The sequence below is a fragment of the Pristis pectinata genome, chromosome 17 (genome assembly GCF_009764475.1).
Source record: "Pristis pectinata isolate sPriPec2 chromosome 17, sPriPec2.1.pri, whole genome shotgun sequence".
NCBI classification, from domain to species: domain Eukaryota; kingdom Metazoa; phylum Chordata; class Chondrichthyes; order Rhinopristiformes; family Pristidae; genus Pristis; species Pristis pectinata.
Genome location: NC_067421.1, coordinates 35,643,247 through 35,660,175, shown reverse-complemented (window position 1 = coordinate 35,660,175; position 16,929 = coordinate 35,643,247). Strand labels below are relative to the sequence as shown.

At 42.5% G+C, this 16,929-nt stretch overlaps 1 protein-coding gene and 1 long non-coding RNA gene across 4 annotated transcripts in view; one reads left to right on the top strand and one right to left on the bottom strand.

Moving 5' to 3' along the window:
* LOC127579662 (seizure 6-like protein) overlaps positions 1-16,929 on the bottom strand; it is a 213,451-nt gene that overhangs the window by 52,470 nt on the left and 144,052 nt on the right. For both annotated transcript variants that reach the window (XM_052032610.1, XM_052032611.1), the window contains exons 7-9: positions 8,854-9,020; positions 7,021-7,215; positions 4,322-4,460 (exon numbers count right to left, since the gene is read on the bottom strand). In XM_052032610.1, the coding sequence (XP_051888570.1) occupies positions 4,322-4,460; positions 7,021-7,215; positions 8,854-9,020 (501 nt within the window). The remainder of the gene's footprint in view (positions 1-4,321; positions 4,461-7,020; positions 7,216-8,853; positions 9,021-16,929) is intronic.
* The window catches only part of LOC127579663 (uncharacterized), a 92,887-nt gene that overhangs the window by 52,591 nt on the left and 23,367 nt on the right, over positions 1-16,929 (top strand). Inside the window, exon 3 of one of the 2 annotated variants that reach the window (XR_007957714.1) lies at positions 54-406. The exons of the other annotated variant lie outside the window; for it this stretch is intronic. This is a non-coding gene — a long non-coding RNA (uncharacterized LOC127579663). Of the gene's footprint in view, positions 1-53; positions 407-16,929 lie in introns of those variants that run through there. 2 annotated transcript variants of the gene reach the window in all.

Here is a 16,929-nt window from a genome sequence, read left to right as displayed (position 1 = left end):
ATTAACCTTGTCCATCCCGGTTTTGCCCACCACATCCTTCACTGCCTGGTCAGACCCAACCAGCTGAAGAAAGGATGCAAGGAGGAATGGAGACGTGGAGAACACCTTTCAGAAGCCCACACCACCAGATCCAAGCACAGCTACTTCCCTTCAACCGTTCAGTTCCTGAACCAACCGCCACAACCCTAATCACCACAGTTTAGCAACACTAAGACCACTTTAATCACTTTGCACTAAAATGGACTTTGTTTTGTTTTCTAATTGTGTTCTTTCTTGTGAAAATTGTATATAATTTATGTTTTTTCTTGTGAAATCTGCTTATGCGATGCTGCTGCAAGTTTTTCATTGTACCTGTACTTGTGCAGATGACAATAAACTCGACTTTGACAACTCAGCCTACCAAGCACGTGCCAGCTATCCTGTTTCTTTCTCCAGAGCCCTGCAGTTTTTCTGCTTCATTCATCCAATTCCCTTTGGAAAACAATTGTTAAATCTACTTCAGGGAACGGTTAGCGTAACACTATTACAGCGCCAGCGACCCGGGTTCAATTCCAGCCGCTGTCTGTAAGGAGTTTGTACGTTCTCCCCGTGTCTGCGTGGGTTTCCTCCGGGTGCTCTGGTTTCCTCCCACATTCCAAAGACATGCGGGTTAGGAAGTTGTGGGCGTGCTTTGTTGGTGCCGGAAGCGTGGCGACACTTGCGGGCTGCCCCCAAGAACACTGTACGCAAAAGATGCATTTCACTGTGTGTTTCGATGTACATGTGACTAATAAAGATATCTTATCTTATCAATGATGCGCAAAACCAATTGTCCTATCTCTCCCTTTGCTCCTTTGCCAGTTTGCCTTAATTCTGGTTATTAATCTTGCAACTGGAACAGGTCTAATGAAACATTATCAACCTGAAATTTTAACTCTCTTCATGGGTGAGACCAGAACTGTAGAGTGTTTCGAGCAGTTTCTGTTTTATTCCTGCAATTGGAATCAGTTTTGCTATTTATTCCGTTTAAATCCCTTGTAATTTTGAATATTATCAAACCTCCTTTCCCTATTCCAGGGGAACAACCCCAGCTTCTCTTGTTTTTCCATGTAATTAAAATAACTCATCCTTGCTACTGACCTATTAAATCTTCTCTGCATGCTTCCAAGCTCCTCTCTTCCTCCTTAAAGTGCAGTGCCCAGAGATGGACACAGAATGCTAGCTGTGGCTCAAGACCAGCATTCTGAGTCAGATGGTCGAGAGTTTAATTCCCACTCTAGAGACTTACGCAAATGCCCAGGCTGACTCTCCATAGTGGCGCATCAATGGTGCCTGTTTTTGTGTGATGCATTAATCCGTAGCCCTTGGCCATCTCTCATATAGCTGAGGTAAAGATTTTGTGGCACTATAATGAAGAAAATCATGGGGGGTTCCTCTCAGTGTCCTTCCCATCATTATCCTTTAATTGACCACATATAAAACGCACACATTATCTGGCCATTGTTTGTGGGAACTTGCACTGCACATATTGACTGCAGCATTTCCTACATCCCAAAAAGAACCACACTTCAGAAGTACTTCCTGACTGCAAAGCACATTGAAATGCTCCAATTTCGTGTAGGTGCAAACCTGTACATGTTTCTAAATAACTTCAGTGCATTTTGACTCTATAGGGATAGCTTCGTCCCAAAAAAGGACTGGAATGGCTGAGAAAATAAAGAAAAGTAACAAAGGCCTAAGCAGTGATTATGTGGTAGGGTAGTTAATTTTAGTAAATCCTTCTCTCTGGGAAGGATTTAATTGCAACGATGGGCATTTGAATGATCTAATCTGCACAGGTAATATATTACACCAGGAACTCACGCATTTCTTCCCTAAACACCTGTAAACTCTCTGTATTCCAAACTGCAGAGCCAGCTCAATGCCCTTCATTCCTGATTAGGGGTCACCAACAAAGGATCTTATATTGACAGTGCCATGTTAGCGGTTACCTGGCATCCTTCGTTACCTTCCATGATTGGCACCCCCTTTTCCACAACTACACTGCTGGTCGAATATCCTGGCCATTCTCCCGCTTTGTAGACTGGCAGGGTGCAAACATAAAATGCCTGAGCTGCAATTTGTATTAAATACAACTGGTTGTGGTGATCTGGAACGTACTGTGTGCAAGGGCAGAGAAAGCAAATATTGAGAAACTGGATGAGCACATGAAAAAAAATCGCAGGGTTTTTGGTTTGGAGTTTAGGTAGATTCCTTTTCGAACAAGTACAAATGAAAAGCAAAAAAACCTGCAGATTCTGGAAGTCTGAGATAAAAATAGTAAATGCTGGAAATACTCAGCAGGTCAGGCAGCATCTGTAGGTAGAGAGAAAGAGAGGGGGAAAGAAAGAGAGAGAAGGGAGACAGAAATAGAAAGAGAGGAAGAAAGAGAGAGAGAGATAAAACAAGAGAGAGCGAGAAAGAAAGAGGGGGGAGAGAGAGAGCGGCAGAGAGAGGTAGAGAGAAAACCAATTGAAGTGAAAGCCACCAACCTGAAACATTAACTCTGCTCTCTCTCCATGGGTCTGCTGAGTATTTTTGGTGTTTATTTTATATTATTGCTATTCAAAGCTCTGGGTTGACACCACAGAGAGGGGCAGGTGAATTCAGCTGAGCGAAGAGCCTTCCCAATAACATGGACCTCTTCATCATCAGGCTGAACGGCCAACCAAATCAAAATCTATCCTTCTGTATGCATCAACCTGAGTGTCTATCCTTCCGATCTATTCATTCTTTGTTTCCAAATTTGAGTTCTGATGACAAATAGGCAAAACACCAGCGACCTTTCTCACTCTATCTTGAATGATACGAGTCAATTTTTTATTTCCAATTTCCTGTCTCTGTCTTTGGTTTCTAATAATTGCAGGACCGACAGGGAAAATGAGACGAAATCGTGTCAAAGTTTGGTGTTTACAGATGGAACCACTACAGCTGGCCTCAGTATGAACTTTCGCTGGGAGTGATCACTGCAGTTTATGAATTAATGCAAATCCTAATGAACAGTGACAGATAGTCATGCTCTAGCTTCCTCTTAGACTAAATGACCAGTGAAACACAACATAGGATAGAAATAAAATCAGAAAATGCAGGAAATCCTCAGCAGGTCAGGCAGCATTGTTGAATTAGAAACAGAGTTAATGTTTCAAATCAAATACCCTTTGTTAGTTTGGTTTCTCTTTCCACAGGTACTGAGTATTTCTAGCATTTTCTGTTTTTACTTCAGATTTCCAGCATCTGCATTTTTTTTCTTATTTCCATTTCAGTTTTCAGAAGCCCATTAAATGTGATAAGATAGATAAGATAAGAACTTTATTAGTCACATGTACATCAAAACACACAGTGAAATACATCTTTTGTGTAGAGTGTTCTGGGGGCAGCCCATAAGTGTCACCATGCTTCCGGTGCCAACATAGCATGCCCACAACTTCCTAACCCGTACGTCTTTTGGAATGTGGGAAGAAACCGGAGCACCCGGAGGAAACCCATGCAGACATGGGGAGAACATACAAACTCCTTACAGACAGCGGCCGGAATTGAACACGGGTCGCTAGTGCTGTAAAGCGTTATGCTAACCGCTACACTACCGTGCCAATTATAGATGAAGACCTCACTTAACAAATTCCAATAGAATGTTCTTACCTGAGGGTGCCTGAAATTCCTTATTTTCAAAAGCATCATGACATTATTCATGTAATCTCCATAGAGTAGCACAGTGGAGACTCCAGAGTCTGCAGATGCTAGAATCTGGAGCAAAAAACAAGATGCTGGAGGAACTCAGCGGGTCAGGCAGCATCTGTGGAGGGAAATGGACAGTTGACATTTTGGATCGAGGCTCTTCAACTGGACTGTCCATTTCCCTCCACAGATGCTGCCTGACCCACTGAGTTCCTCCAGCATCTTGTTTTTTGCTATAATCTCCTCCAGCCTGTAAACCTCCCAGGTATCTACACTTCTCCAATTTTGACCTCATGCACATCGTACTTCTGATTGGGTCCACCACTGGACACAAAATCCCATTTCTCTGTCAAACAGATGCCATGACAACACTTTGAGGAAAAGCTGGGGAGCTCTCCCCAGAATCCTGGATAATATTTATTCCTTAGTCAAAATCACTATCATTACCCAGTTTACCTGGTCACTACAACATTGCTCATTTTCCCCCCACATTGCAACAGCGATGCCACAAGAGAGATATGACTGCAAAGACTGTAAAGTGCTTTGGCCTTGGTGTTATGAATAACACTACAGGCTTCCTTACTTGTTTGCCCAACGATAAGCAAGCTCATAAGTGTGAGATACTCACAGTTGAACATCAAGCAATACACGCTTGTCCTCGCCAACGTGAATCCTCCAGATGCAGTCTTCCCCTTCATCGTACGGTTCTGGCCAGTTTGGTGAGAGAATGACTCCTGCCTGGGTGTTCAGTTCTCCACCGCACAGTGCTAGAGATAGGCGGAGGGGAGTAAAACCAGACTTGAGAAGGGACTCATCCACCAACTAACCAATTCACAGGCAACCCAACAACACAAAGCTGAACACAAAGTTGAATACACCTCAGTGACACAGAGGTCTTCTGTTTACCAATCCACTTGTTAATGGAAACATATTGTCTCTTTCCAATGATAGGTCATCGGTCCTGAAACATTAATTTAATTTCACTCTTCATAGACTCTGACTGACCTCATGAACAAGTCTATCACTTCCTGCTTTTATTTCCAAATTGCCCACAGTGTATTTGATTATCCTGAGATTGCAACAGGCATTACAGAAATGTAAATATGTCCAATTATTCTTTCACCCAGTCTTGAAATTGAACAGAGACCTGCTGACTTGATATCAACAGCTTGAGGTAAAAGTTTGGTGTTAGCATTCAACATGAATTCTACATCCAGCAAAACTGACACAGGTTAACTTGGTTTTATCCCACTGATGGATGCGAGACTTGGGCAGATATTGGCAGCTGAATTTGCCAACAATACAAAATAATGCACTTCAAACAGATCAAACACATGTAAGACACTTGGGAGACACTGTGGATAAGAACAGGATTATATAAGTGTGAATCTTTTCTTGCGAGGTGAATGTGTTTCTCTATATAGAGGATCCTAAGAATGAGAGGATTGTTCTGTTGGGCAATAGTGCAGTGCAGTTTACCTGCATTGTGAGGCATGGTACTGGGTTACACCTACAGGTAACCAGCAGGTGAATGGGCAATAGCTGGATTTTGTGCTAGTCTGTTCAATATACTAAGATCATGGAGAACTAGCAAGGCTGATAGCCCATTGTGATCCCATTGATAGGTATACTGTCACATGAGTGGAATTCACCTTTGATCTCTATTGGTGTATTGGAACCAGGTTATTTGTCCATAGTACTCCCCTCCCAATATGTGGCTCCATTGACATCTGCAGATGATCAGTATTATAGCACGTATTTAGTGCTGGCAATTAAACATGAATTCTTACCCTTCTATCTCTCTGTTCAGTCTGATATTAAAGACTCCACAACATTAATCAAAGAAGAACAGTCATTTCTTCTAATGCCTCAACCAATCATTCAGCTTATTTGCAGAAGGTCTAGAGTCACCTGACACTTGCCCACATGACATAATTTCCTGTACTTCAAAGGGGAGGGGTTTCAATGTGCTCCAAACATAGAGGAAGTCATTAAAGCATATAAAATGGATGAAATAATGTAGTAAAATGAAAAAATTGGGACTTCCAAAAAAAAATGTACGTGTGGAATGTGTAGAAGCACGATCACTGGGGACTATTATAACAAGAATCCATTCCCTGCCTCAACCCCAATATTTGGTGAAGTGGATATTACACATTTTGCAAACCATCTAAATTTTCTACCACATCAAGGTTTCAGGGAAATTAAGGGAGGTGTCTCTGGATAATGCATTGACAATTTAGAAGATCATTAGAAAGTTATGAACAAAGATGTTAAGTGCCATTTAGTGACAAATACTATAGACAGCCGGAGCTGAGATGATTGGGTAATTTCTCTGTTAATCAAGTTTAACACCATTGTGGGTGATAGGGATTGGTTTGATGCACAGAATGGAACAAATCATCCTAGACAACCCTCCCCTAGCTATCTCCACCTATTGTGTCAGCACACATTGACTTCCATAGCTGACCTCCCTTTCCACCTGTGGCCTCACTGAGTGCAGGGGCAATTCTTGAGGGACCTGAGTCTAGCCATACCTGGCCTTGTATAGCTTTGCACCAGCGATGGCTGATATATCAAGTGCAGCCCCATTCACTTGAATGGGTACCGACCTTTACTAAAAGATATGTGATGGTTAAGGTTTTATTCTACTTTACTATTTCATTTTATCTTTATTTCTTAATTAATTTATTGTAGTATAATAGATTTTTAACTAAATTATTTTTCATTTCTGATTATTTTTAAAAATGTCTGACTTCATTATATTATGGACTAATACAGAATAAATATTCTAATACATTAAATATATTCCAAGAGTTCAGAAATGTCTCTGATTGTCATTTAGACAGTCAAAAAGGACATTGACAAGATGAGCTGCCCGAAGACCATTGCAGTGGTCTCACTAGGACCTCTGGTTTTACCACCTGAGGCCCAGTTACTCCTCATTAACTCCTCCACCATGGGATGGCTGAATCAGGGTTCCGAGGTGGCATGTGGCCACAAAAGACTAATGTAATTGCAAGGGTAATGTGAGGGTGTACTCGAGGCATGGCCTGTTTTGAGTACAGTTTGGGCCACTTTATATAATAACTATCCTCTACTCACTGTATTTCTGATGACGTAATTACCCCGTTTTTACTGGGGAATGCGGCTGTGATTTCTTTTCCATCCACTATATACCGTGAGTCACAGAACAGGCCCTTCAGCCCAACTCATCCATGCTGACTTATCTTTGCTTGCTGTGCGATGGACTGTTGCTGTGAATCTTATCTCTACTTCATTGGCTGAAGCAGCGTTGGCAGTAAACACTTGGAGGCTTGCGCTTACCTCTACAGAGTGGTTCAGTTCCATTCCAGTAGGGTTCCCTGATGTCAATGCACTCAATGATGGGTGATCCGTGTTCCATAGTGTATCCTGGATCACAGGTGAATTCCACCACTGCCCCTACATTGTACGAAGGATTGGTTGTTGTGAAGTTCCCGTTCTGCATGTACGGCTCGAAGCAGTGTCCACGCTCAAAGGCTGCAGAGAAGCAAGAGACATCTTACTCGGTTTGGGGAAAAAAGCTACAATGATTGAGAATCTGAAATAAAAAGGAGAGGAAAAGGAAGACTTGCCCTTTTATAGCACCTTTACAACCTCAAGATGTCCCAAAATGTTTGACAGCCATTGAACAGAAGTCCCTGTGGTAATGGAAGAAGTGTGGCAGCCAATTTGTGCACAGCAAGCTCCCAAACACAGCAATATAATCATCTGCTTTTCAGTAATATTGATTGAGGGATCAACTATTGATTGAGGAATAAATGCTAGCTAGAATATCTGAGGGAACACACATTCAGCCTGTCTGAATCTCATGAGCAGATCCCAATTTTCAGGCCGGTGGTTCCATCTACAGCTTCCTTCTGATAAAAAATAGTGTCAGCCAAAGCTCACGGCATTGGACTCCGGAAATCAAGGAAATGAAGGAGCATAGAATCATAGCATCCTACTGTTGGATGTGCCATCTTTGGGCGACATCAAATTGTCCTCTCTTGGCAATATTTTAATGAAGAGTAAGTCAAGTACCCCCAGAGTCCTGGCCAATATTCTTCCCTCAACTAAGACTTGATGTGGTCCTTAACACAGTACTGTTTGTGGGAGCATGTTGTGTGAAGAGTGTCACATCATCTCTTACATTGCCACAGAGACTGTACGTCAATGATATGTTATTGATATAAGTCTTTTTGATATCCCGAGGTTAGAGAAGGTGTTTAATAAATACTACTCATACCTGACCCTGCAGTTTCATAGGCTTTTTCTATACTTAGATCAGCCCTCTATATTTTAATTATAAATCTTAATGCTTGTATTAACCATTTTTCCAAAACTTGCCTGAGTTGTTCAGAACTTTCTATTGATATGTTTTCTCAATGTGTGAGGATTGGTGTTTCCAGGAAGGAGCCACAATCTCTGGGAGCTCGGATTAATTAACTGGAATACAGTGTACCACTGTGCTGGCCTGAGCAATGAATGCACAGGTCAATATACTGAATGATGTCTGTGAATGGAAGCTCACAAAGCTTATCACTTTTAAACAGTCATCAAAAAAAGATGCATAGCATTTATAGCACCGAAACAGACAAATTGACTCAACTGATCTATGCCATTGTTTTTGCTTCAAATGAATCTCCTCCCACTTTCCTTTTAATCCTGACTTCATATCCTTTCATCCTTCTTCATGTCCTTGTGCAGTTTCCCCTTAAAGGCATCAAGTACTGCATGTAGCACCAGTTACCACATTCTGACCTGTGATTATCACAGCCAACTTTAAGATTTTTTGGGGGCGCGTGAATATTGTGTTGTGATCCAATTATTGTCGACGCCTTCTAGTGGATGAATGCAAAAATTAAAAAAAAACAGCTTCTTACACAGGATTGCATGTGATTTTAACGGCTGAATGATTGGTGTGCTTACTAAATGTTTGAATATTTCGACAGTGCCACTGAGGTTAAACCACTCTCTGCCTTCCCCATTCGAGTTATTAGTGACAAACTTATAGCTGCAGCTTCTAGTTTTGGATTCTGCATCTGAAACATCTTCTCAACATGTAGGCACCTCCATTTTCTGGATTCTGTCCCTACCCCATCATTGTAGGATTTGAACTGAAAAAATATTAAATACCTTCATATCGAATGTTGAACCCTCCTGCTGTCGCAGTTTCATCAGAGGTGAACTCAATCTGGACAAGGTGCCCATTGCTAATCAACCCTTCGAGTGGGAAGTATTCATTCCTTAAGGAATCATATAACACTGCCGAGGAGGCACTGTGTCCACTGCTGATGATGAGTCTAATCAAGAAAGGAGAAAACAAAGGAAATATGAAGCAATCCTGTTATGTCCGATGAAGTAGAGTCAAGACTGAAGAACCTAGAGTTGTTCTTGGAAGGGAGGAGGTTGTGAAGGGATCTGACACAGGTAGATAACATCACAAAGCGTCTGGACAGAGTATGTAGAGACTGTTCCCACTGGCAGAAGTGTCAAAAGCCAGAGGATGTAGAATGAACTTCACTGGCATAAAAAACAAAAGTTGACAGGATGATTATCTTTTTTTATGCACTGTGTGATTAGGATCTAGAATAAATGACCAATAGAGGGGCAGATTCAGTGGCTGTGTTCAAAGGGGAATTAGATAAGCACTTGAAAGGGAAAGAAGTTCACAGGAGAGTAGGGAAAGAGCAGGCAAGTGGGAGTAGCTCAATTCCCCTTACAAAGATCCAGCATGGTCTCGGGGGCGGATTGGCCTCCTTCCACACTCTCTGTTATTCTGGGAAGCAGGATTCTGAACTACAAAATCCAGTGTGTTAAGGAACAACAGGACAAGGGTTCAGCCATTTTGTTCCCCTCTGACAGATCCTCTGGTTGTATAACAAAGGATCAGTGTATATATAAGGTGGCCTACAGGTAGAAATGGATCTTTTCATTCAAGTGTGTTAAACTGGGGAATTGATTCAGATTCCTAAAAAAAAGATCAATTTATAGAAATTAACAGAATAAAACGGTTTTTCACTTGTTAGGGCCTAGGTAAAGGTCATTCCCTGAAACCTCCTAAACGCAGGGAGGAAGGAGAGGTATAAACTAGATTTTAGTATGGAACTCCAGAATGTCCTTGGTATCGATCAACTCATTCAAAAATTGAGGTTATTTTATGTATTCTATGCAAATCCTATTCAATCATGCACTTAGCTCCAGGCCACTTGAGGTTAATGTCCATGGTGTACATTTGGTAAGCATCCCCATCTCTTGTTTAGACTGGGGCTGGTGTACTCCCACCATGAGTGGGTTCCTGCTGCTTCTTCACTGCACCGGATGAGGAGAACCCAATCCAGGACTGTCCCACCTTGGCACTCAGCCATCTGGCCAATTTACTGAGCTCCCCACAGAGATGATCCATAAATTGCTCATTACTTTTCATAAGCTGGTTGAATGGGTCATTAACTGCTGAAGAAGTGTAAAAGGATCATTTTTACCCATGCACTGAGAATGATCTTTTTGCCAAGTTCTGCCAACTAGGTTGTGATGATTGAAGCTACCTGTCCTTCCTTAACACTACAACTTGCTGAATGCTTCTGTTTACCGCACTGCATTGTTAGGTCCAACTGAGTAGAGACAATAATCAGAGAGCAAAGGACACCCTCTGATAGTTTGGCTTTTCCCAATTGTTCATCCCTTTCTTGACAGCTAAAGACAGGTAGATTTGTCTACCAGAGAAACCTGGTGCAAGTCCTCTTTAAGATTTGGGATTAAGGCTTAAAACCATTTTTATACTGCAGCATCATCAGTGCATTGAATATCTACTGCATTCGGTGCTAGCGACCTGCATCTCCCTGTTGCCAGTCACTCCAACTCCCCCTCCCACACTATCACTGATATGTCAGTTCTTGACCTCCTCCACTACCAGGAGAATTCCAAGCACAAACTGGAGGAACAGCACCTCATTTTCCATCTTGGAACCTTGCAGCCTAACAGAATGAACATTGAATTCTCCCACTTTACGTAATCCCCACCCCCCTCCCCACAACAGCCCCCCCACCTTCTCTTCTTCCCTTTCCCAGCCTTTTTTTCTACCTTTTTTCCCCATTTCTCTCCTTACCTTTGACCCATCCCCTGGTGGATCTGCTCTCCCCTCCTCCCCCGCACCTGCCTATCACTATCTCTCACCTGCATCTACCTATCACCACCCTGTGCCCACCCCGCCTCCCCTCCTTTGTCCACCTATCACTGCTCTGCTTTTCCCTCCTATATACTGGGCTTCCCCTTTTCCTATCTTCAGTCCTGAAGAAGTGTCCTGACCCGAAATGTTGACCGCCTGCTTTTCTCCACGGATGCTCCTGGCCTGCTGAGTTCCTCCAGCATCATTGTGTTTTTCATCCAGATTCCAGCATCTGCAGTCCTTTGTTTCTCCAGTGCATTGAATAATTGTAGCACACATTGTAGCAGGAGAACTGGAGCAACATTGCGGAACGGGACTGCTGTAATGGCGGAGTTTGAAAGCAAAGTACTACAGATGTTGGGAACCTGAAAAGCATAACAAAACCTCCTAGAAAACTTTTCCCTGTGAGGGGCAATTTTTTTTTATGCAGCGAGTGGTAGGTGTATGAAATGGATTACCAGGGGTAGTAGTGGAAGCAGGCAGCTTGGTGGAGTTTAAGAGGCTTTTAGATAGACACGTGAACATGAAGGGAATGGAGGGATACGGATGATACACAGGAGGAGGACATTTAGTATAAATTGGCATCAAGATCAGCACAACATTGTGGGCCAAATGGCCTGTCCAGTGCTGTACTGTTCTATGATCTATGTTCTATGCAGAAGAACACAGCAAGCCAGGGAGTGTCTGTAGATAGTGGAACAAAGTTAATGTTTCAAGTTGATGATTTTCAACAGAATTGGGAAAAGTTAAAGGTTAAAAGAAGCTTTAAGCTTCAGGGAAATGGTGGAAAGGCAGGAGATACAAAAGAGAAGCCTTTGTTTTTTTTTCCCTCCCTTCTCTTTTTGGTAAGGTTTAGGTTTTCATACATTTGCTTCTCCCTCAGTCACATCTTTTGATCTTCACTACTCTATTCCATCTTCCCTCAAAGAGCACCACCACCACTCACATTAACCAATCTTTCCTGGCCTCCACCTTATCACAAACCTTTCCTTTTGTCCTCCCCAACCTTTCTCTACAACTTCAGCTTGTATTCTCTCTAACTTTTCCCAGTTCTCTCCACGTATGCTGCCTGACCTGCTGAGCATTTCCAGCCCTATCCATGATTATCAGATGGTTGTGCAAGAGAGCATCTTTTGTTGGGAAATGCTGCTGGAATTAGTGTTGTGACTGGGATACGGAGGAGAGATCTCATGGTGAAGCTTCACATGATAACAGCATCGGCTTCAACTGAGAAAATGCCGAGATATTGTGTGTTTGCTTGCATATGTTACAAAGTTATTTGTAGCTGAAACCCCAGTGGATAACTCCAGTGCATCTACCCTTTAAATGTAGAAAGATAAGATAAGATCTCTTTATTAGTCACATGTACATCGAAACACACAGTGAAATGTACCTTTTGCGTAGAATGTTCTGGGGGCAGCCCGCAAGTGTCGCCACACTACTGGTGCCAACATAGCATGCCCACAACTTCCTAACCCGTATGTCTTTGGAATGTAGGAGGAAACCGGAGCACCCGGAGGAAACCCATGCAGACACAGGGAGAACGTACAAACTCCTTACAGACAGCGGCCGGAATTGAACCCGGGTCACTGGCGCTGTAATAGCATGATGCTGCTGTGCAAAGGGACAGAGGAAAACTGCAAGGAGGATTTACCTGAATCTCTCTCCAACAGTATCATGATTCCAGGTGTAACAATGCAATCAAGCACCTGCTCAGTATTCAGTGCACCAAAGGCTGGTTGTTGTAGGTCATCAGTCTAATCATTGGCAGCAGCCTTCCCTGGATATGACCCATTGACAGAGCTAGGTTTATGTTTCCATCCTGCTGACAGAGAGCCGTACAACACAGAGTACAACACACAACATCAGACTCTGCGGAAGGGCTATCCAATTCGTCCTGCTACCCTAAAATCTCCTCATGGACTTGCACACTTAACCAGAGTTTTAGGAAACACCGCAGCTGATGTGAAGCAATGACAGCTTCTGGGATAAGAAATATACTGTAATAGCACTGCTTATAGGCAAGAGGAGCAGGATTACTTTTCCAGGCCCCTGAGTCTCCTGCCACTTATCCAAGAACCCTAAAAGAAGAACTCTGGAGTTGGGGATCAGACGTGGGACACTTTGGGACTACCTGTTCCTGTGGCCTGATCCAGGGTCCATCCCATAAAACTGCAAGCCTAGCTCACCAATCAGTCTGAATTCCAGGCAGGGAATTCTGTATAGCACCCAAACGACATATGGAATTGAAACCAATTACCCTACACAGAGAAACCTTCCATATGCCCCTAAGCCAATAATCATGCCCCCTCTCCCCCTGCCCTCTTCCCACACCCTCAGCAGGCACGGTAGTGTAGCGGTTAGTGTAACACTATTACAGTGCCAGTGACCTGGGTTCAATTCCGGCCACTGTCTGTAAGGAGTTTGTACGTTCTCCCCGTGACTGTGTGGGTTTCCTCCGGATGCTCCGGTTTAGAACATAGAACATAGAACAGTACAGCACAGAACAGGCCCTTCGGCCCACAATGTTGTGCCAACATAGCGAATCCTTCCTCCCACATTCCAAAGACGTGTGGGTTAGGAAGTTGTGGGCATGCTATGTTGGCGCCAGAAGCATGGCGACACTTGTGGGCTGCCCCCAGAACACACTATGCAAAAGATGCATTTCACTGTGTGTTTCAATGTACGTGTGACTAATAAAGATATCTTATCTTATACTGCCAATTACATTTTGGAAACTACTACTGCATTTGCACCACCATATCAGGCATGGTATTCCTGATCATAACATCAAGCCACGTAAAAATATTCATCATGTTCTACCCTGGTTGTTGAATCAGTATTCTCTGATTATCAAAAGTGCAACTATTTCTCCTTATTTAACATTTCAATTATTTAATATTCTTCCCTAATTTCTTCACCCTTTCCATGAACTGAAGCCCCTTGTCCCTCATACCATTCTAGTAAACCGCCTCTGAAGTTTCCATATCCTCTCATGTCATTGGGCCAGATTAGATTCATAGAGCAATACAGCACGGATACAGGCCCTTCGGCCCAACCAGTCCATGCCCACCCAGCTAGTCCCAATTTCCTGTGTTTGGCCCATATCCCTCCAAGCCCCGCCCCTCCATGTAGCTATACAAGTGCTTCTTAAATGATACTATTGTACCGGCCTCAACCACTTCCTCTGGCAGGTACAAAAGTTAGGTCAGTGGTTGGTAATGGTTCTGTAGAGGAAGGCTGGTGAGCTCTATTGTGTGTGGCAACATGTTCTGGACCTCTGCCACCTCTGTGTTGCAGCACAGTTGGACGGAACACACTGGAGATCTGGTATGGGCATCTGACCTTCCGTTCCAGCTCTGGACTTTACCACTGAGTCCTGAGGCATTCAGTAACATCCTAAGCTGTATATACGTCACATCTGACTCGTGACTTTATGTCAGTTATGTCTGGAACATCTTGCATGACCCTACTCATTTGAAAAGGGTCGTTGACTTTCATTAAAAGTAGGTGGTTTGTGTTTTGTTAATAGTTTATTTTACTTCATACTTATGGTTTTAATTAATTCCCAGAGGTGATTTTAAATGAATGCATTATTTTAAAATTCTTTAAATTTCTTTTAATTATTTAGAGTGTTTCATCTGCTTCTAAATGTCTCTGCTTGTAGACAAAAGGCTACTTTTCTGAGGAAGCTTTTTCTATCCAGAGTTTAAACTCATATTTAGTTTGGTTTGAGGGGAATTTCTGTAAAATGAAGCAGGATAGCTCAGTGAAGCATATAATCCCTTTACCTATAAAATATTCATATCCCCTTGACTAATTTTCCACTTGTCATATGCTTCATTTCACAACTATTCAGCTGCAATGTATTACCCAGATAGAAGGATTTCAGGAGGAAAAGCACTCTGGCCGGTAGGTATATTAACAAATAATTAAGTTCTGTTGCACTTAATACTCTGTCTCTTATGCAGCAATGGAGTAGGTGTACTTTATTGGCAGATACCAACCAAGGAAATCACTGCGACATATTGAACAAAGAGTACTGAAGTTCTTGCTACAAATGCTGACCTTTGATTTTGGGTTACTTGCACTGATTATTAATAAGGCAATGCATAGTTTTTGTTGGTGTTTATAACAGCACAAACAGTATGCTGAAAGCCTTGTTTAACTCTAAGTACCACTTGGGTAATTGTGATCAGATTATAAGATCATGGGCATCATAGAAGGAGACAGAGGAAACAAATGCAGGGTTTAGTGACAAATGGACCAATTCTGGTCCTTACACTTTAGGAAGAATGTAAAAGTCCTAGAGAGAATGCAGAAGTGATTAACTAGAGTGGTTCAAGGTATCAGAGATTTCAGCCTTAAAGTTAGTCTAGACAAGCGGAGATTGTTCTCTTTGGAACAATAATGTTGAGAGGAGATTTGACAGAGGTGTACCTACATGTTTCCACAATCCTTACAGGCAGTGAGCTCATCACTCTACTTCTGGTTCTCAAACTAATGGGAACATTTGTCATCACTCTACTTCTGGTCCTCAAATTAATGAGAACAGCTTCTTTCTACTTAGCCTAGCTTAACATTCATGACTACTGTTCAAATTTCCTCTCGACCTTCTTTGTTCCAGGGAGGATCAGCCAATAGATTCTGACATTTAGATAAATGAAAAATTATCCCTCATAAAATCCTTACATGGATTTGACTAGGTAGGTGTGGAGAGGCCATTTCCTATTTAGAAAGTCCAGAGCCAAGGGCTTGAGTCTGATAAGGGGTTTGCCATTTAGAAAGGAGATGAAGTGAAATTTTCCCTCAAATAGTGGAATTCTGTACCCAGAGGTTCAGTCATCAAGTGTATGAGATTTCTGGGACTCAGGAGACGAAAGGATTGAAGTGGATTGGCAGGAGATCATCTATGACAGTGAGAACTCAGGAATCCCCTTACACACATGATCTGGCAATTAATTTTGTTCCTGTTAGTGGTGCCTTACTGGACACAAATTGGATGCTGCACGTCTTTCATTTCAATGGAGTCTATACATCAAAATGACTTCTTTGTCTGTGTTACGGACTCGGTGAATGTCCCTTTAAGATAGAGCTAGTAGTGTGTGTGTGTGTGTGTGTGTGTGTGTGTGTGTGTGTGTGTGTGTGTGTGTGTGTGTGTGTGTGTGTGTGTGGCGTGCTTACGTTAACAGAAGATAAAGGATGTAATGACGTTGTTGAAGAAGTCAGTCGAAGTCAGTCAGAGAAGAGAGAGAGAAAGAAAAGGGAGAGAGTCACCAGCCTGCTAGTTTCTCTATCGATGGATGAGAAACAATAACTGTGTCTGTCACTACAATCCATGTATGGAAATTGGGAGTAATCCGGTGGAGTTCACTTTGTTGCTGACCTGTAGAGGGAAACAGGTATTTGTGTGGACGGATACAATACGGATGCTTTTCGGGGTGAGGAAGTCACTACCGAGTAAACACTGAGGTGTCCTTTGGGTTCCATCATGAAACATTTGGATTTCGTAATTACCCTCTCTATGTTCTCTACATCTACGTCTTATCTTCAGTCAACGGTGGTTGTTGAAGAAGCCTTTGCTCATGTTTCACCTTATGGCTTGCTGAACTGAACTTTAAGAACCATTCCTGGACTTGGAGTTTGGGAATTTGCCACACACACACACGACGAGTTTAGTTTTGGGGTTAATGTTCAAGGTTTAACATTTTTACTTCTAACATTCTAACATTTTTACTTTTATTTTTCTTATTATCATAAGTAGTGATTAATAAAATAGTTTTTAACACTGAATCATGACTCAGTGTGTTTCTTTCGTTGCTGGTTCGTAACAAAATTGGGGGCTCGTCCGGGATCGTTCCCCAGATTGACGAGATTCATCTGGGATCGTTCCCCAGATTACGAGATTCGTCCAGGATTGTATCCAACGATTGACGAGGGAGGTCTGAGTTTGAACAAATCGGGGTCTTAGTGGACGACTGATTGTGGTCGGTCTGATAGATTTCTTTTTAATGGGTTTGCGTGTGTGGAAACCAACAACAATGAAT